This window comes from Microtus oregoni, unplaced genomic scaffold, assembly GCF_018167655.1.
Source record: "Microtus oregoni isolate MIOR12 unplaced genomic scaffold, Mior012 000019F_ref0000042, whole genome shotgun sequence".
Classification (NCBI taxonomy): domain Eukaryota; kingdom Metazoa; phylum Chordata; class Mammalia; order Rodentia; family Cricetidae; genus Microtus; species Microtus oregoni.
The window spans coordinates 36284977-36307221 of NW_024543078.1; the positions used below are offsets into that span (position 1 = coordinate 36284977).

Below are 22245 nucleotides of genomic sequence, written 5' to 3' on the forward strand. Positions count from 1 at the left end.
ATGCTACCACTGCCTGGTTTTTAAAAAAAAAATGACTTATATTGAAAAGCATCTAGTAATGTTTTAGAATAAGTTATGATTTTTAAAAGTAAACTAAATAGCTGGGCAGTGGTGGTATACACCTTTAATCCCATCACTCAGGAGGCAGAGGCAGGCAGATCTCTGTGAGTTCAAGGCCGGCCTGGTCTACAAGAGCTAGTTCCAGGACAGGCTCCAAAACTACAGAGAAACCCTGTCTCGAAAAACAAAAATAAATAAATAAATAATAAATAAACAAACCAACCGGGCAGTGGTGGTACACATTTTTAATCCCAGCACTTGGGAGGCAGAGGCAGGCGGATCTCTGTGAGTTCAAAGCCAGCCTGGTCTACAAGAGCTAGTTCCGGACATGCTCCAAAGCTATAGAGAAACCGCGTCTCAAAAAACCAAAAAATAAAATATAAAATAAAGTAAAAAAGAAAGAAAACAGGTTGAACCTGCCATGAGGAACCAGTGAACCAGTAAGCACTCCTCCATGGTCTCTGCAATCAGCTCTTGCCTTCAGGTTTCTGCCCTGTTTGAGTTTCTGTACTGACTTCCTTCAATGATGAACAGTGATTTGGAAGTGTAAGCCAAATAAATCCTTTTTTCCCCAGATAGCTCTTTTTCCTTCAGGTGTGATCTTTCAGTACAGCAGTAGAAACCCTGACTAGGACAGACATGTAGATTGCTTCCACTTTTGCTATTGTGAGTTATACTATAAATGGTGTGCACATATCAGACGGTAGAGAAAGGCTCCACTATGAGCTATGCCATTATACCCCATTATAAATTTTAGAATAGTCCTATTTTTATTTATGTAAGAAACATTATTGGACTTTTTTTCATTGTTTATTAGGGAGGAGGCCATGACACATATGTATAACTTAGAGGACAACTTTTGGCAGTCAGTCCTTTCCTTCCACCTTGTTGGTTCCAGGGGTTGGACCAAGGCCATCAGGTGCAGCGGCAAAGCCTTTACCTGCTGAGCCATCTCACTTAATAATGAGCAATCCCATTATTGGAATTTTGAAAGAAGTTGCTTTGAATCTATGGTATTGACATTGTTAATATCAAGTCTTACAACCCTTGAATGTGGATGTATTTCCATTGTTTCATTGATATATTTTTATAAGAAACTCTTCCCACTAGGCATGGTGATGCACACCTTTTATCCCAGTAGTGGGGAGGCAGAAGCAGGGGGATGTCTGTGAGTTTGAGGTCAACCAGGTCTACAGAGTGAGTTTCAGGACAGCTAGCCTATATAGAAGAAAGAAGAGGAGAAGAAAAACAAAGAGAAAGAGGAGGAGGGAGAGAAGAAAAGATAAGGAAAACACTCAATGCTAAAGTTATAATCAAAATATTCTATATTTACTTCTAACACTTTTTTGGTATTTGTGTTTTGTTTTTCAAGACAGGGTTTCTCTGTGTCGCGTTGGCTGTCCTGTAACTCACTCTGTAGACCAGGTTGGCCTCAAACTCACAGAGATACAACTGCCCCTGCCTCCCAAGTGCTGGGATTAAAGGCGTGAGCCACCACTGCCCAGCTTAATTTTTTTAATTTGCTTTTTTTTAAAAAAAAAATTGACTTTTTAAGATATCTGAATTTTTTTCTAGTAGGAAGACTTTTCCCTGTATTGATAACCACTCAAACAGTCTACTCTGCCCTGACAAAACTGTAATGTCATATTCTTAGACACAAGTAGATGCTTTACAGTTGTTATTCTGTTAATCTACTCTTGTGACATTGTTACCATTCTTTAATTCTCACTTTGTGGTTTGTCTTGGCATGTGGAAGTTTAGCTCTTTCCCTTTATAATTCTCCTCTTTAAATGTTTCTACAGTAGTCTCTTTCTTCTGTATGGTTATTAGAATCCATGTAACAAGGTCCAACATGCATATTATTGGAATTTTGGTCAGGATTAGTTAATATAATAATTCCTTTTGGGAACAATTGTTTTTACAATAATCTTCATGTCTTAAGGAATCTTATTTATTTGTATCTATATCTCTGCTACCGCTGTGATCCTTAGGAAGCTCTGCATATATGCTGTACTCGGACAGCCTCTACAGAGCGGCTCTTTGCAGAACTGTAGCCAGCGGTCTTCTTTGACTTGTGCCATAGCACTGCACCCTCCCTGTGTGCTCACCAGTGTCTTCGCTGTTCATGTCCCTCCATGTTCCCTCTTTTAAGCACACGTATGATCATCTAAACCCACCTGGGTAATTAAGACTGCACTCTCCATCTTTAGATTGTTAATGACATCAGCATCTCTGTACTTGCCTTTCCCACATAAAGGAACAGTCACACGTTTCAGGGCTTAGGAGATAGACACCTCTTGGGACCCAATTTTTAGCCTGCCAAGGAATGCAGTATGACAGGAGCATCTTGAGGCAGTGAGAGTGATTGCAACTGTCAGTCACCGGATGACTTGTACATGTGAGATCCTGTTTTTTTGTTTTCTTTTGTCTTGTTTTGTTTTGTTTTTAGGCATTCTATCTGTGTCATTCCATTTACTCATTACAAGAATGCTGTGTACACCATTTTGATGACAGGGAAATGATGAACAGAAATTTAAGAGTCATAAGGAAAACTTGGGTTTAAAATAAGAGTAGTAATTCTGTTTCATCTGTGTTTAGGTCACAGTAGACTATGCTCAAGAAAGGAGTGATCCCCTGTAGCAGCCTGGAAGCCCTAACATAGAGTTCTGATGACCTCTCCTAAAATGCCCTACTTTTGTTTCCCTCCTTTTGGATTGAAGGAGTAAATTATAAGGAACACTGAGTTTGATATCAGGAGACCTGGATTATACTTACTAAATGTGTGAAGTGGATAGGATATGCCATGTCAATCCTCTGATCATCAGTCTCCACATCTGTAAAAGAGGAATTTTCTAGTTTTCTTTCTGTGGTAAATACCATAACCAAAAGGAAAGGATTTATTTCAGCTTACAGGTTACAATCCATCATCAAATGAAGCCATGGCCAGAACTGGAGGCAGGAACTGACTCAGATACCACAGAGAAATGCTACCTACTAGCTTGCTTCCTCTGGCTCATATAACTACTGTTTACTTTTTAGATTTATTTATTTGTACTCAATGTGTATGGGTGTTTTGGCCTGCATATATGTCTGTGCATATGTGTGTAGTACCTAGGGAGTTCAGAAGAGGGTGTCATATCCTCTGAAACTGGATGGTTGTGAGCCATGTGGATGCTGGGAATCAAACCCAAGTTCTCTGGAAGAGCAGCCAGTGCTTTTAACCACTGAGCACACAGCTAATTTTCTTATATAGCTAAAGCTTACATTCCTGGAGATGGTACTGCCCATAGAAGGCTGGGTATTCCTACTTCAATTAGCAGAAAGAAAATACCCCCTGCCACAGACATGCACACAGGCCAGTCTGAAGGAGATAATCTCAAAATTGTGGTTCCCTTACATTTGTGTCAAGTTGAAAAAAAGCAACACAAGAAATGAGGATATAAACAAAGGGAAACACTTATTCATTGCTGGTGGGAGTGCAAACTGGTACAACCACTATGGACATCAGTGTGGAAGTTCCTCAGAAAGCTAGAAATCTGCCCCATGATTCAGCTATACCATTCTTGGATCTACTCCCAAAAGGATTCTATATCTTACTATAGAGATACTTAGCTCATCCAGGACCATTGCTGCTGCATTCACAATAGCCAGGAAATGGAAACAGGAGGGAATATGAGGAAAGATAAGGAACACTAGAAACTTTTGAAACAAGGTGTAAGTAAACCTACTATGGTAGAAGCTTCCTAAAATAGATGCATAAACACATATAAAAGGAGTTAAAACTAAGGAATGGATAAAATGTGGTACATTTTAACAATGGACTTTTTAAATTTGTACTTAAATTTATATAATACATTTTGATTATATTATTTTCTCTTCCCCAACTCCTCTGAGATCCTGTACCCAACTGCATGTATTTATTCTTTAAAAGCAAACACACACACACACACACACACACACACACACACAGACACACACAAAATGGAACCTGGAAGAATATTGGTTTTGCCATTGGAGAAAACTAATTTTCTTTTTGTCAACAGGTATCAATTGCAAGCAGCTTCTTGGCTAGAGGTGGGTCTTTGTGTCCACTTCTCCTTCTCAGTGCTGGTATTTTGCACAATGAAATGTTGTTTGACTGCTAAAAATGAAATTACAAAATTCACAAGTAGTAGATAGAGCTGAAAATCACCATTTTTACTAAGGTGACCCAGACACAGAAAGACAAGTGCTGAATGACTTCGAGAGTTTGTGGATGTTAGCTTTTGAATCTTCAAATATCTATGTCTCATTTGGAATACTCACAAAGGTCAGGAAGCTAATAATGAGACATGGAAGTCTTCTAAGGAAGGAGGATAGAATGTAGTTGGGGGGCAGTTCCAAGGGGAGGGGAGATAGACTGCAGTGATATGAAAGGAGTAATATGGAACAGGAAAGGCTAAATATGGTGGGGGTGGGAGGACAGAGAAGGAATATGGATAAAGATTAACACTGAAGACTTTTGGAAGAATCATAAGGAAACCTACTACTGTAGATGCTTTCTAAAATAAATATATACACATATATAAAAATAGTTAAAAGACTTACTCTATGCCAGGGCAATAATGCTCCTACTAGATACCACAGGCTAAGAAAAAGCACATTGCCAGATGTTAGTTTCCTCTTAAAAGTTGTTAAGAGTGTTCCACTTTTGTAGTTGTTAGCTAGCAAGGGTACATAGAATCCCAAACATTACAGGTTCTTGCCAGTACTCTTGGTTACCTTCCAGAACTTGATGGTAAGGCCGTATTGCTGAAGACACTGTGTACTTGTGTCATGGATCATGGAGAAATCAAACTGGTACAGACCTGAGATCTTCATCCGTATTGGCTAGCTTTCATCGTGCTAGAAGGCACTCCACGTGCTACTGGAGGAGAAAAGTGAACATCAGGTTTACTCAGTTGTTGTGGCCTAGAGAGACATGCTTACTGGTACAATAAATGACCTGAATGTCATGGGAGTAGCCACTTTTTTTCTTGCATTTAAGGCTCATTCCACAAGATGAAATCCATACCTGGCACCATTATGAAAGCTAAAATTTGTAGCTAGAAAGGTCACAGGTCCTAAGGGAGAATTCTGCTAAATTCCACCATCATTCTGCTAAATAGACATAATATTAAACTAGCTCCTAAGGACTTGTCCTTATACCCATAGATTCATCATATTTCAACCCTCATCAGAGAAACTTCTCTCAGGGGATGACAGAAGTCAAGGTGCAGAGAATGAGAGACTGGAATGCTCAGCACTAAATGAGGCATTACATCACATCCCCTCCTCCCAAGGCTCCGGGGTCATTGCAGAAGATGGAGTGAACAGATGTGAGGTGGTTTGAATAAGAAAAGCCCCTGTAGGCTCATATATTTGAAAGCTTAGTCACCAGGGAGTGGAACTCTGGAAGAATTAGAAGGATTAGAAAGTGTGGCCTTGTTGGAGGAAGTGTGTCATTGGGGGTGGGCTTTGAGGTTTCAAAAACCCATGCCAGGCTGAGTCTCTCTCCCTGGTGCCTTTACATCAGGATGTAGAACTCCCAGCTCCTTCTCCAGCTCCATATCTGCCTGTGTACGTCCATGCTTTCTGCCATGATGATAGTGTAAGAGAGCCCCCAATTAAATGTTCTTTTAGAAGAGTTGCCTTGGTCATGGTGTCTCTTCACAGCACTAGAACAGGTTGTGAGAGTCAGAGGTTACAGATGACTTCAAGGATGTTTTCTGGATATGACAGAGCAGTTGCGCATGTGAACTGAAATCAGTTGTGCATGCATAAGTCCTAGACAAAATCCCGGCACTGAGAGGGATTAAAACGTGAAGTCTTATGTCTAAGATTGACCATAGATAGCTTCTGGGAGAAGAATCAGTTTTCTTCAAGGATGTGACTCCTAATAGATTGGCCACCCCAGTGGATGGCCACACACCCAAGAGTATATGGGCAGCACACATTAGACTTGGAGAGAGAGAGAGAAAGAGAAAGAGAGAGAGAGAGAGAGAGAGAGAACACACAGATTTGTGTGGGCAGGGAGAGGGGATTGGTCTGGAAACCAAAGGTAAAAATGACCAAATAACATTGAATCAAATTCCCAAACAACTAAAAAATTTTTAAAACCTAATTAAGAACTCAAACAACTGGCCAATAAATAGTCTAATAAACAGTTCACAAAAGATGATAATACAAATGGTAAATAACCATATGGTGGTAAAAAATGTCTAGTTGGGACATTGTCCCTGCCATTATATGGTGATTTCATTTAACTTTATATTATATATAGGAAGCTTCTACAGTAGTGGGCGACTATATGACTTCAAAAGCTTTGCTGTTAGTTATCTCTCCCCATATTCCCCTCTTTACCCTGCCTTTTATTCCTTCCCCCATTTACTCCTAGCTTCCCATTCATTCATTCATTTATTTATTTTGGCTTTTCAAGACAGGGTTTGCTACCTAATCTGTGTGATCATTCTAATTGAAATACACATATCCAAAGCTTAAAAGCTAACCTACACCTATAAAAAAATCATTTGTTTTGGGGTGTCTGGGTTACCTTACTGGGGTTGATTGTTTCTAGCCCCATTTATTTACCTGCAAATTTCATTTTTCTTACCAGCTGAATAACAGCACATTTTGTTGATGCATCGCATTTTCATTATCCATTCATCAGCTGATAGATACCAGGCTGTTCCCAACTCTAGCTATTATGTAAGAGCAACAGACAAGGATGAGCAAGTGTCACTGCAGTAAGATGGAGAGTCCTTTGGAAAGACACTCAAGAGTAGGATAGCTTGATCTTGTAGTAGATTAATTTCAACTTTTTGATAAACCTCTACACTGATTTCCATAGTGCCTGTACCAGTGAGCACTCCCACCAGCAGTGAATGAGTGAGTGTTCCCTTTTCTCCACACCCTTACCACCAATTGCTGCCATTTGTTTTATTAATCTTGGCCATTCAACTGGAGAAAGATGAAATCTTAAATTAGTTTTGATTTTCATTTCCCTGATGAATAATGATGCTGAACTTTTTAATAGTGTTTTTCAGTCATTTGTGTTTTATCTGATGAGAACTCTCTATTTAGATCTATACCCCATTTTTATTTATTTATTTTATTTTACTTTTTTTGGATTTTTCAAGACAGGGTTTCTCCGTAGCTTTTGGTTCCTGTCCTGGAACTAGCTCTTGTTGACCAGGCTGGCCTCGAACTCACAGAGATCCGCCTGCCTCTGCCTCCCGAGTGCTGGGATTAAAGGCGTGTGCCACCACTACCCGGCATATACCCCATTTTTAATTGGGTTATTTGTTTTGTTTTTCAGTCCCTTGTACATTCTAAAGATACTAGCCCTCTATCAAATGTATAGTTGGTGAAGATTTTTCCCCATTTGGTAGTCTGATGCTTTGAGTGATGGTGCCCTTTGCTGTACAGAAACTGGGCCTTTCATGGTCTTAGTATGAGGGTAACAGTGGCTTCATAGAAAGAATTTGTTAATGGTTCTTCAGTTTCTAATTTGCAGAATAATTTGAGGAGGATTGGCATTAGTTCTTTTTGAAGTTTGGTAGTATTCTGTGCAGAATCCATCTGGCCCTGAGATTTTTAGTGTTGATTACTTCTATTTCACTTGGGGTTATAAGTATGTATAATTTTTTACTTTTTTATTATATATCAAGAAATTCATCTTTTTCTTTTAGGTTTTACAGTTTGATGAAATGTAGATTTTTAAAGTATATCCTTATGCTTCTCAGAATGTCCTTGGTGTCTCTTGTACTGTCTGCCTTTATATCTTTAATTGTTCTGATTTGGATTCTCTTTCTGTGTCTTTTGGATGGAGCAAAGAGTTGGATCATGTTTTCTATGTCTTTTTATTAGGGAATTGAGATAGTTATTATTGAGAGTTAATATTGAGCAGAGAAGTGTGTATTAATTTCTGTTATTTTGTTGTGGTGGTATGTTTGCCCCCTCCTCTTTTTTTGATTATTTGTTCTGTGATTACTTGTTGTTTATGTCCTATTGGGTGTTGTTAACCTTTTCTTTGGATTAAAGTTTTCCTTCTAGTGCCTTCTGTAAAAATTGATTAAATTTATCTTTAATCATGAAGCTTATTTTCTTTCTCCATCAATTGTAATGGGAAGCTTAGCTGGGTATAGTAGTATGGGTTGTCATCTGTGGTCTTTGAAAACTCATAAGATATATGTCTAGGCCCCTTTGGTGTTCAAAGTCTCCACTGGAAAGTCAAGTGTTATTCTAATGAGCCTGCCTTTTTCCCTTGAAGGTTTTTAAATCCTTTCTTTCTTCTGTACATTTAGTGTTTTGAATATTATGTGTTGTGAGAAGTTTCATTTCTGGTTCTATTTGGTGTTCTCTATACCTCTTATGCCTTATTGAGTATCTCTTTAGATTGGGGAAATTTTTTTCTATGCTGTTATTTAAATTGTTTTATGCTTTTGACCTGATTTTCTTCTTCCTCTATTATATACAGGTTTAGTCTTTTCATAGTGTCCCATATTTCCTGGATGTTTTGTGCCTGAACTTTTTTTAGATTTAACATTTTCTTTGACTGAGACACCTATTTCTTCTACTTTGTCTCCAAGACTTGAAAGTTTCTTTTCTATGACTTTTAATCTCTTAGTGAGGCTTCCCTGTGAGGTTTTTGCTAGGTTTCCTGAGATTTTCATTTTGAGTTTTATTTAAGTTTGTCCTTTAGCGATTCTATTTCTTTGTTGAGTTCTATTTTTATGTATTTATGTTGTTTTCATATTTAATTTTCATGGTCTTCATCAAGACGTTTATTTGTCATATTGTTAAGGTCCTTGAACATATTCCTAATAACTATTTTGAAGTTCTTGTCTTGTGCTTCAACTAAATCACTTTTATTGGGGACTGTTACAATATAGTTGCTGTCTTCTGGGGAGGTATATTGTCTTGGTTCATCCTGCCTGGTCCTGTAGCTGCTTTTAAAATAACCACTCAGAGGCTTGATATTAATTTCAAATGTTTGGCTGATGGCTCAGGCTTATTAGTAGCTAGCTCTTACATTTAAATTAACCCATTTCTATTTATCAAAGTATTGCCATATGGCCATAGCATTACTGGTCTGCTGGGATGTTGTTCCTTTGGCAGCTGGAAGGTGTCTCCCAGATTCCACTTTTCCTCTCCTGTATCTCTGCTTGCATTCCCCACCTGGCTCTATCCTGCCTTGTCATAGACCAAAGAAACTTTATTTATGAACCAATGAAAGCAACACATATTCACAGCGTGCAGAAAGATATCCCACAGCACTAGAATCTAGACATCTGTAGTTATGTTTGAAGTGTTTCTTGATGTAGATATATGGTCTTACCATCGATGGGTGGGTAGCCTTTGATGGATGGGTTCCTATCTTTGGTTGCTGTTGCCCCAATCAGGGTCCCAGTCAAGTGTATCAGCAATAGGTGTCCCCAAGTCCCAGCCAAGTATGGCAGCTGTGAGTCTTTGTTAGACAAAGCAGTTCTGCAGATTCCCAGGGAGTCACAAAGGAATGGGGATGGGCTAGAAAGAAAGGTTGAAAGGGGCAGCAAGGAAGAACTAGGGAACCCTAACTCCATACCAAGAGGCCAAGTCCAAAGGGGAAAGAGGTGAGCAGGGAGAGGGGGCCCAGGCAATCAGGCAGCAGCAGGTCTTAAGAGTAGTATGCAGAGACTGGAATAGAGGAGGGAAAGGAGGATAAAGCCAAGGATGGGACTGTCAGTCCCTTATAGGGCACCATTCTGTGGATTAATGTGGAGTCACGAAGGAATGGAGATGTGCTAGAAAGGGGTAGTAGGGAAAAACTAGGGGGACCTTGTGTTAGCACCAGGAGGCTAAGTGAGTCCCAGAGAGATGGAAGTAGGCTGGAAGTGATATATCTTAAAACTATCTGAGTCCTAAGTCACCTGAACATTATTTTCACAAGTCTTTTATTGCCTCCTTTGCCTGCATTTTTGTGTGATGCCGGACAGGGCCATAAGCCACTGCTCTCGGCTGACCACAGTCAACTGATATTCTGTAGTGTACTGTGCTGCTAAGCTGAGACATTCATTAGCTTGGGTGTTTTAAATACATTTTACCTTAGTATATTTTCAGCATAATAGCAGATTTGTCATAATAAAACTCCATGATCAATCAAGAAGTATCTGCATTGTAGGCAGAGGGCATATCTCTGTGAGTTAAGGGCCTACCCGATGGCAAGTTCTAGTCAAAGCAACCTGTTAAGAGGAAGAGGAGAAGGAAGAGGAGGAGAAAAATCTATAAATCCACTTTATCTCTTTTCTTCCAAATGTCAGAAAACACTCTCCCTTCCTTTGTCCGAATACTTCTTTCAGTGTGTCCTGCTGGTACAGTCTCCTCTACCACTTATTTCACTCTTACGGGTGTCTTTCTTTGGGATATCTCATCTTCCACTCAGAATCTTGAAAATGCACTAAGTTTTTTCCCACCCATCCTAGTCACCCTGTTCACAGCTCCTATACCCTTAGCTTTCTCTGTCTCTCACCGTGGTCAGTAGCGTTACCAGACACAGCTACTTTGTCCTTTTTTTTCATTCTTTGCTTTTCCATTCTTGTGCTGGTTCCAATGAACAGGTAGGTCCAAGTAGGGCTTAAGTTTAGGCTTTCATTCTCGCCTTACCCTTCTGGCCTGTCAGTATTCCCCCGGTAACCTTGCTACTACTCTTGCTTTTGCAGATCACTTCTCCTTTGAAGTAGTGCCATTGCTTCTCAGCTCAACCTCTCCCATCACCCTTCACAATACTGACCTAGATATCTGTCTAAAACTGATGAGCTTTGGGAACCATTTGTCTACACACCATTTCAGGGTGTTTGCAGTCCATTGCCCTCATCCCTTCCTGTGCTTGTGTTCCTTCTGTCTAGAATGTCACCTTTGCAACCCTCTTTCCTGTGCCATTTGTCTGGTGAGTGTCTGTCTACTTGTAATTCTTAGTTCAAGCTTTATGTCTTTGAAACCTTGATATGTCTCCAGAAGAAAAATGATTAAGATCTTTTTGGAACATTTTGTTGTTGTTTTATTTTTGTTTTTCGAGACAGGGTTTCTCTGTGTAACAGCCCTGTCTGTCCTGGAACTAGCTCTGTAGACCAGGCTGGCTTGAACAGAGATCTGCCTGCTTCTGTCTCTTGAGTGCTGGGATTAAAAGTGTGCGCCAACACTGTCCGGCCTTAAACATGGCTGTTATATTATCCATCCTGTCTGTTTTTCCTCCCAGGATCTCTTTAAGGACATAGGGTGCATTTTGATCTCCTTTGGCTCTATAGTACTTAGCACAGTGTCTGCAACAGAAAGAGTTCTCAAACAGCATTTATCAGATTCAGTCATTATAAAACTTTACTTATTTAGACAGGGTTTCACTATGTAGCTCTAGCTGTCCTGAAACAGATTATGTAGGCCCTGGCTTTGAACTCACAGATATCTGCCTTTCTAGGGACAGTGGTTCTGGAATTAAGGACATATACCCACCACACCTGAGTTCATTGTAAGACTTTTACCTTAGAGAACATGAAAAGATAATTTATATAACAGCTTCTTGAGGTAAATGCAATTATCTAGTTAAAGCGCTATGAAGAATACACATTAATCTCCTAAATAAAACTAGTTTTGGTTCAGAATCCTTTTCTGTAATAGAATATAAAGAAATTAAACAAATGAACAAAGCTTTCCTAAGGCCCCGTAACACATCGGCATTTCCATAGCTCCCCTGAAGTTAGAGATAAGTGTTCTCTATAAGCATTTGCCTTGACACTGTACATTCATTATAATGTTAACATGACCTACATTTATGCTAATATCATTTATTTTTAAATTACTGTTAATCTTTTCATGATGCCAGAAAGATAAATGGGAGAAGAATCAAACTGATATCAATGCTGCAACTTCCTTATAGGGGCACAAACTCTGGACTATAGAACTTCTTAACTTGGGAAATGACAGAGAATTCGTAGTTAAGGCTTGGTTATGAATTCACACCAGAGAAATAACATTTTATAGAAAAAACATTTTTTGCCAAATCTGACTTGAATAATGAGCTTAGAGTAAACAAAATTCATTGCATTCTCATCCAAAGCATGTAAAGTTCTCTGTATTTCCTGGATGCCTGGAACAGCCCATCCCTTGGTTCCCCATGCAGGTCTACCTCCTGATGCAGGGGAATTACCGTGGCCTGAACTGCTCTCTCTTGCGTATGGAAATATATCGTTTTCTTTCCAAAGCCTGAAAGACCTGGCTCCAGCTGGCTGACACCTGGAGATTATTTGATAAGTTAATTTATACTAACATAATATTGAGTAATAATTGGAGGATATATAAAACCTAGCCCTGAGAGCTGCTCTTATAGAGGGACATTTCTCACTCTCCCATATACTTTTCTTGTCTTTTTTTTTTTCTTTCCTTGTTTTTTTATAACTCAGCAACTTTAAATCTGCTGAACTCTGTTGCAAGTGACCTCTCCTTTGTCTCTGCCACCTGCAGCCTGGCAAACGGCTGCCCATTCTTCACGACACAAATCAGTATCTTTCCTCTGTTCTCCTTATTCCCCAGGCTCTTGGCTTTCATAAAGTTTTATTGTTTTTTTTATTTATTCACTTTTCAGATGACTTCTACTCGGACCAATCCAGTGCACCCAGTAGTCTCTGGGGTCCTGATCACCCTTTACTCTCAGCGGCACTTGATAATGCCGACCACCCCCTTTCTATTTTCTACCTCTCCTTTTCAGCATCGCTCTCACCTGGGTTTCTTGACAGTCTGCTGGCAGTTTCCTCCCTCGGTCTTGTTTGTTGGCTCCTCTTACTGGCTAATTTCCAAATGTTGGGATTCCTTAAGGCTGTGTCCTGATCCCTTTTCCTTCTCACGCTCTGCTCTCCTAATAAGCAAACACTTCCACACCCAGGGCCTTAATTATTCAGGCAGCTGACTCTCAGATTTACATCTCTAAACCAGAGTTTTCTCCTGATACTCAAACCTCTGCTTATTTCTGTTCAATATGTCCCTGTGGAAATTTTGTAGGTACTCTCTCTATTCTCACCAGGTTTAAAATCCCCATTGTTTTTTAGTTTAGAGAATATCACCTTCGTTTATACATTAAGCAAACTAGAAGCCTATGGTTATTGCTGATGTTCCAAATCTCTTTTACCATCACATGCAGCGACCAATCTTCTGGCTTCTAATTATTGATCTCAAGTTTGACTTCTGTACATCTCCACTGCCACTCAAGTTATCACCTGATCACAACAGTATGCAGGTCCATCATCTTGCACTCACTTGATGCCTCTGCTACATTTCTACATTGCAAACATGGTGCTGTTTGAAGATTCATTCGTTCTTTTTTATATGTATTTATTTATTTATTATGTATACAGTGTTCTGTCTGTGTGTATGTCTGCAGGCCAGAAAAGTGCACCAGACCTTATTACAGATGGTTGTGAGCCACCATGTGGTTGCCGGGAATTGAACTCAGGACCTCTGGAAGAGCAGGCACTCTCCAGCCCAGATTCATTCATTCTTTAGTCTCTTATACATTCAGGGCACTTCCTAGATGTTGCTGATTCAAATGTGACAAAAACGGCATGTTTCTAATCTAGAATTCTATAGATTGTATGTTTGGTGAAACCTAACTTGATTGGGATTGTGTTTGTTTAAATAAAGCAAACTATTTTTCTTTGCTTTCACACCTCAACACAAGACTTCTTCCCCCTTTTCTGTGTATGTGTGTACATTATATGTGTGTATGTGTTCATATGTGTTCCAGGATACATGTATATGTATGTGTGCCTCTCTGTGTGTGCACATGCATGCTAAAAGTCAATATCTGGTGCCTTCCTCAGTTACTCTCCAATTTATTTTTTGAGACAGTGTCATTAGGACCTGGAACTCACCAGTTCAGCCAGACTGGCAGACCATTGAGCTCCAGCAATCCACCTATCTTTGACCCTCACCCAGAACTGGGGTTATAGATGTTACTACTGTACCCCGCTTTTACATGAGTGCTTGGAGACATGAACTCAGGACTTTATGCTTGAGCAGCAGGTACTTTACCCACTAAGCCATCTCCCAGCTCCAACGCAGAAGACTGTTGTGACTTGAAAGGTATGAGGATTTCTCTTCACCAAAAAGCAAGCTATCATTTCTGCTTGCTCTAACCAATCTGGTGTCCTCTAACTCAATTCCATTCTGACACTGTCTATGTAAAGTGAATCCTGAGCCCCCAAGCACACACACTTCAGATACCAGTTGCAAGGTACAGATATTTCTTTTTCCTGTGCCCCTGACCCATTGGCACAATTTATGATTCCCACAGCTCCCTGAAGTTCAAATAATTTGTTTGAATGGCTCATAGAATTTGTGGGGACACACTATGTTTATAAAGGGTATTAGAAGGTGCCCATGGTGGAGTATAGGAGAAGGGGCACAAAGCTTGCATGTTCTCTATGGGTCAGGAACCTCAAGGGCTCATTTGGGAATATAATGCTAACAGACTAGATGAAGGAGACTGTTATGTCTTCGTTCAGCCTTGTTGACCTCTCTCTGCAGCTTCCAGTTATGAGACAGATCACTGTCTGAAATGAAGATAATATCTGCTGTTCTTTACCTATCATCTACTATCAGAAAAAGGTCAGAGAAAGACGGAAGATTTGAGTTTCTGTGACATGCCTTGAGGCATTAATTAGTAGCTAGAAACTAGAGAACTAGATATATGTCTGTAGTGATATCACAGGGATGGACAAAATTTCTTTGGTGAAATAATTCTTCATCAGAGTCAGAACCTACAAGTGAAGATATAAGAAAAAGTATTTTAGGATGAAGTATCACATGCAAAGGACTAGAATCAAAAGGGAGCGGGGTATGAAATCAAAGCACAAGGTTGCATTTCAGACGTGACCAGAGAAGTGAGGAGATACTCACTCAAGGGGTCCAGTAAGCTCTCACCTGGCCTGCCAAAGTGTGTAGCACTGTGAACACTTTCCTGAGGAAACAGGAGTTGTAAAGAAGCATTACTTCCAAGCAGACAGCCAAACCTGAAGTGATGCCATTGGAAATTACTAAGCCAAAAAGTAATGTAATCAGATTACACAATCCATGGGACAGGGACTTTTATCACTCTTGTTCACTTAGATTTGTGTCATAGACAGTAATTGCTGAAAGGATGGATGTCTGTTTGGATAATATAGCATTGTATTATATTGTAATCATGTGCTTAATGACTCTTCACAAAGCTTAATCCTGAAAATTGACTTTGATTATTTTCTTTATATTACTAGATATATTATTCTAGTGCCTGGCTAAAACATCAGTTTCAAAGACTGGGAGATATCTCATTCAGTACAAGTCTTGTCAAACACAGACCTTAGTCTAATCCCCAGAACCCACTTGTTTAATAATAATAATAATAATAATAATAATAATAATAATAATAATAATAAAAGCCATACATGGTGTATGTGCTTATAATCCCAGGACGCAGGAGGCAGAAACGGGCAGATCCCTATAGGACTTGCTGATCAGCCAGCCAAGTCTAATCAATAAGCTTTAGGCCGGTAAGAGACCCTGCCTCAAAGACAAACAAGATGGATGGTACATATACACATACATACATGTATACCTCCAAAAACACAAATGCACACACACACTCAGTTGGTCAATTTCAGTATTGCATGTGTTCATTCCATTCAGGGAATAAATTAAAGGGTTCCTGCTTGAGGCTAGAAACTAAGAATGCAAAGATGACTAAAATATTGTTTCTTATCACAAGGACTGGGAGGAAGACTGGTAAGAAGGACTGGTAATTCTTTGTAGTAAATGTTACAAAGGGGTAAGAACACAGTACAGCTGTCAGGATGGCAAGGAAGATAGTAGAAGCTGTAGGGCTACCCTGTGCCAGATGAAAGGAAGAGAAAATAGTAGGACTGAGCATAAAGGCAGAGTCTGAAGGGAGAGAAGGGCACATTTAGAGATCTGCATGAGGGCAAGTGGAAGCTGTAGAGAAGGGCCGAGGCAGGAAAACACTGAGCTTCATCCTGGTGAGTGGGGACTTGTTAGGAGTGAATAGTGATACAGAAGAATGACTGGTCAGATGAGGTGGATACAACACTGCTTATATTGAAGACTGAAGAGTTGGTCAGCCAAACAGCAACTATAAATGGGAAGAAATGACATTGGCCTGCACTAAATTAGATATAGTAGAAAAACACAGATGGGTGGAAAATTTTTTCATATAATATATTCTGATCATGCATTCCCCTCCCCCTTCCTCCCCACTTCCCTAACCATTCAACTCAAAGTCCGTCCTTTCTTTAGATAACAAACCAAAAAACAAACACACACATACAAAACCACAGAAACACAAAATCAGAAATCATAATATACAAGCAAAAAACCAACCAGACAAAAAATAGCTCAAAGCAGTATGAGACAAAAAGTTTATAAAAATGCCATCAAGTTTGTTTTTGTTGGCCACACAGATGGATTTGAACACTGTTAAGATAAAATCAACAGGATTTAATATAGCAGAGTGAGAATGACAAGGTGGCCATGGTTGAATCACAATTTTTTTTAATTTAGGGTTTTTTTTTTTAGATTGGAATATGATTGTGTCATTTCTTCCTCCAGACGTCCCATTTGCTCTCTTTCAAATTCATGCTCTCTTTTTCTTTGCCATTAGGCACATGAATGCATGGTGGGGTGTGAGGGTGTGGGGGTATGTGTGTGGGGTGATGGAGTCTTAAATATATAAAGACAGCTTGATCAGTTCATATAATGTTACTTGTATGTGTGTTTTCAGGGCTGACCATTTGGTATTGGATAACCAGTTGGTGTACTCTTCCCTGGGGAAGACTATTTCTCCCACTCAATATCCCTTAGTAACCTTTAGTTCATTGCCTAGGGTTGAGGCCTCATGAGCTTTTCCCCAATCTCAGACTTTTAACTTGAATACCTTAGGTGTAAACAAAGATTGGAAGAAGGCTTATAGAAGCAGGTGATGAATTCCAATCTAAGACATAGTATGGTTGGGTTTTCTTTGGAATGACTATGTAGAGACTTATAGTGGGCTGTTAGATATACATGCAAGTGTGGGGTTTAGAAGAGGTCTACATTGAATGCTTAACTATAGGGGCTTGCTGCTTATGAAATGTAATTGATTCCTAGGAGATAATAAAGTCACTGGGGTGGGGGATAGAAAACAGAAAAGACAGCTAAAGAGAAAAAGATGGAACAATGTTCAAATAAAAAGCATTTTGAATATACAGGGAAGTATAACAGTCATTTACAAAGAAAAGACCTTTCACAATGCTATCTAAATACTGCAGATCGGGTGGCTGTCTTATCTGTGCATAAGGCAAATCCTGTTCTTAGGCTTCTTAAGCAGAGAATGTTACTAAATTAACAATGGAAACTAGTGAAGTACTGCACAGCAGAAAGTGAGTTTTTTCAGGCCCATGTGAATTTTGTGATTTAAGTTTTATTCTCTATGAGACACTGAAGTCCAAGGTGGCCTTGAATTTACAATAATCCTACAATCTTTCAAGAACTGGGGTTAGAGATATGAGCCAACATGCTTAGCTAAGAAACGCCTTAAGAACTACTGTATGTTTAAAAATACAGCAGGGCTAGAGATGTGGCTCAGGTTCACTACATCAGCTAGCTGTAGTGATATACACCTGAAATGTCAAAACTTGGGAGATGGAGACAAGAGGATGAGAAATTAAAGCCATCCTGTGAGGCTTGATCATTTCGGCCAGCAGTCTTGAGGTTGTTCTGGATGTAGAACTCAGACATATGGGCCATCAGGAAATGCTGTGGGACAATGGTCTTGTACTTTGTAAAGATTTGTCACTTGTATTTTAATAAAACACTGATCGGCCAGTAGCCAGGCAGGAAGGATAGGAGGGGCGACCAGGCAGGGAATAGAGGCGGGGCGATGAGAACAGGCGAATTCTGGGAAGAAGAAAGACGCAGTCTGCAGTTATCACCCAGACCAAGAGGAAGCAAGATGGGACTGCCTCACTCATAAAGTTACCAAGCCACATGGCCCAAGAATAATGGGCCAATTTAAGATGTAAGAATTAGTTAATAAGAAGCCTGAGCTAACAGACCAATCAGTTTATCATTAATTTAAATTTCTGTGTGTTTATTTGGGGCTGAATGGCTACGGGATAGGGCAGGGCAGCAATCTCTGTCAACAGTTATACTATATCAATAATAACCTGCATCTACTACAATAGAAAAGAGGGATAATGTTGGAGCCTCTTGTATTCATTCTGAGAAGTCTGGCTTTAAAATATACTGGATTACATTTTCCTTCCACAGCACCAGAAGATGTGGGGGTGGGGGGACGTTATTCCTTTCTAGCAGCTGAATAATATACAATGCCCTTTATACCTTTCTTGGAACTCCAGGCATCAGGGGTTGTCTGGCAGAACATATATACCTCCACTTACTCATTCAGTTGAGCAAAAATAAGCCCTAAGATCTTCACTAAAATTGTCTTATTGTTGATGATTAGTAATAATTCACTGATCAGCTCCCCTGTAATCAATAATATATCCTTTTCTGCAGCTGAAGGAGTCACTGTCCTTTGTAAGCCTTTGTCTAAACAGTTTCAGAAAAGACAAGGTTGTATTCTCTGCTAGTTAAAAAAGGGATTTACATTATGTCTGCCTCTAAGTAATCAGTGCCCTAGATCTCCCTTGACCCTTACTTGCTCCTTGTTGGCCCCACACCTTGATCAACAAGCCTTCCCTCAAGAGTTGTATGTGCTGAATTCACTAGAAAGAGCCAAGACACTGTCCCAGAAACTGGCTGCCTCCAGGGGACTTCAGTCCTGAAACTTGGAATGCCAAATTCTGATACTGGCAGCAGGGTTATGTGCCAGGCCAAACAAGACCACAGGAGAGCAGCAGGTTTGGATCCATTATGCACGCTTAGTCTTCCTGTCTTCTACATGTCTTGTGTAGATGTCACATCTCTGCTGAATTATACCTCTCTTTGGTAATTCTCACAGATTCAAAGAGTGAATTTTGTGCACATTGAGTCAAGTTTTGAAAGCTCCGGGAAGAAGAGGAAGGTCACTGAGCCAGTGAAAATCCTCATCCCAAAAAGAAAATGAAACTTCGGTGCCTTTAACTACATCTGTTCTGCAAAAACATGTATGAAATAGTGTAACAGGAAAGTAAGTTTTTATCACCAAACTTTTTTTAAGTTTTTGCTCAACTTTTTTTATTCAGTTTACTAAGCTGCCAAACTGCTGAGAAGGACATGGGTTCAGTTTGCCAGAAGGAAACAAGATCACCAGGGCTTCTGTGGGATGGCATTATCTCACGGCCAAGTTAGAGATGAGACAGACTTTGTATTTGCAAAAGAACCACAGCAGCTATTTTGAAAAGAAATAAGTTGCTGTTCTTAAAGAAGAGGGTTTTTCTTTACATAATTAAACTCTCCAGATATCTGGACTACTGAGAGATATTCTGACTTGCTGTACCCTGTGTGTTGGAATCCTTCTATAGATTTATTAAAACTCGCACAGAATAGCATAGGATATGCATGGAGGTGATTAGCCAGACGTGATTTACATGTTGACTTCAATCACAAAGTTGGCCAGCAGCATGTGGACCAAGATGTCTTCCCTGTGAAATTCCTCAGCTCTGGGCCTAGGCCCTGTTTTGTTGGCCAGTCCCAAACAGCTGACATGCAACAATTCAGGAGCTTGGTTCCCTTGTAAGACCTATGTTGAATATTTTCCAAAAAATATTTGAGTTTATCAGTCTGTAACTTGTAGGTGATTCTATTTGTCCTCTCCCTATTCTAGAAGAATTTTGATAGGCTTAACAATTAATGTGCTATGAACAATAAATGAGTTAAAGAATTGTTATATGATTTATGTAACATTGAATTTAATAATTGAACTTAATAAATGGGATAGATAAGTATTAAATGTGTATGTGTGTGTTTTACTTGCCATGGTGTATGGGTGATAATCAGAGGACTACTTGTTGGAGTTGGTTCTCCCCTTCCATCATGTGGATTCTGGGGACTGAATTTAGGTCGTCAGGTTTGGCAGCAAGTGTCCTTATGCACTGAGCCATTCGCCAGGCCTGCAGGGCGTTCTCGTCGTATCTCACACTTGCTGCTCTTCTCCCTTAGATCAGTATTTCTCCAAGGCAGTGTGGCTCTCCGCATTTGAGTGCTTATCACACAGTATGGTTTAACTGAACCTAACCAAACTGTCAGGGCTGAGTCCTGTGGAAAATTCTTAGGATTCTATCATAGAAGTTGAGATCATATGACCTTTGACAAAAGAGTATCTCTGGGCCGGATGTACCTTAGTCTGCAGAAATCTGTGGTACAGAGGAAAGTCAAAGTAGCCTGCCTGTCTAGCACTGCCCTTTGCTGGACTTTAGTTTGTTTCTGAGGACATAGGGCTGAGTATCAATTGAAGCCTTAAACCTGAGTAAAGCACCAAAGACTGTGGTGGAAGAGGGGGTTGGATTTTCCCTGCCTAGTGTATTAAGTAGTTTCATGTAAGCCTGCTCTGCCACTAAAAGGAGCAGGAGGGGAAAGGTAATTGGGTTTATTATATCCTTGATAGAAGTGTAGCCTGAGTCATCATAATTTCTTTTAAGAGAATAACATAAGGAGATTTGCTGTCTAGTAGAGGGATTAGGTTTATTTTGTGTCTCTCCTGAGGGCAGATCCAAGACCAAATCTGTAAAAGCGTCAAGAGGTCAGTTTGGCTAAGAGTAAGGAAGAGCTCTTGAGCTGCGCAGGTCGTCAGGATTTTGCAGGGGGCTGTCTCACAGTTGACGAGCTGAGTCACCACGAGCTGTGAACACACAGGGACTTCACATCTCGAGGGTCTTTGATTTACAGAGCAAATGAATTGTACAGAGTAATTAGTCAATCTGGATTTCAGAAGGAACCATTCTGTTTAAAAGAATTTAGCTCGCAATTTATGTTTACTTTTATTAGAAACTTAGCCTAAAATTGACAATGATCCTTAAAGTTTAAAAATTGTCTGTAGTGATCTGACTTTATCTTTTAATTCCCCCATTCTCAACTAAAGAGCTTCTCACTGCCGTTGGGTCCAGTGTGATTCTGATGCAGTGAGTACATGAGGTGGGAGAGAAGTTACTGGATACCTGTCCTTGGTAGCCGCACAGGGAAGGGGCTCTATTATCAAGAAGATCTGAGAAACAAGAACGTGTAAAATAGCTAGCTAGTTATCAAGGACTGAAGACATTCAGTTTCATTCACTGAAAGATTTATTTAAAGGAAAGAAATCTTTTAGTCTTTCATTTCTGTCCCTAGCTGTCAGAAAATGAATAAATACAACTACATCAAAAACTAGAAGAAAAGGAAAAGAGGGAAGGAGGGAGAGAACGGTGGGGAAAGGAGCGGTGACTCCATGAGAAGCCAGCTGCAGGGCAGGACGCCGCATAGTGCTCTGCTGGCCCTTCACTCACCCTGGCTATGCTTGCTTCCTCAGCACAGTTACAAAGATTAGAAGACGATAGCTTGGAAACTGGGGCATTGTTAAACTAAAACTCATGTGGGGAAGTTTGACTTTGGCGAGTGGTTTGCTCTCTGTACAGAAATTAGTCTAGCTAAAAAGAAATAGGCTGGGCTCAGCGTTGCCTCTAGCCTTTGAAGCCAGGCACCAAAACCACACCTTCGTTTCCCCTCCTGCAGGTCCCTCTGGTGTCTAGGCTCTTTCACTCTCCAGCTCACATCTGCCAGGAAGAGGCTGGAAATGGTATCAGTGTCAAAGTTGCACTGAGATAAGTTCAAACTTCTGTGGTATTTAAAATTCTAGAAACATTAGAGCTCATTTTGAGTGTAACTGAGAATTGTTGATTTATGGCTTCAGAACCAACAGTATGAGATCTTCAGTGACTTCCACAGATTCTCATAGTAAAAGCAATGTTCAATTATAATGAATGTCATTTGGAAGGAAGCCCAAGTGACAGTCTAGCTCTGCACACGTGAGTGAATACCTAATCGTGTCCTCTTTGGAAAGTACTAGTTTGTTTCTGTGGTAACATGCTAACTGTGATTTGTATATTGAGGTCCTTGCTGAGATATGATATACAGTTTTCAGTATCCATAGACTACAGGTATAGTTGAGGGCATAATTGTTTTGTTTGTTGAAAA

General features: G+C 39.9%; 1 protein-coding gene across 1 annotated transcript in view; it reads left to right on the forward strand.

Moving 5' to 3' along the window:
• The window catches only part of LOC121459273 (HORMA domain-containing protein 2-like), an 82588-nt gene extending 63384 nt beyond the window's left edge, over positions 1–19204 (forward strand). The window contains exon 10 of the mRNA XM_041668804.1: positions 19100–19204. Coding sequence (XP_041524738.1) covers positions 19100–19204 — 105 coding nt within the window. The remainder of the gene's footprint in view (positions 1–19099) is intronic.
• The last annotated feature ends 3041 nt before the right edge of the window (positions 19205–22245 follow it).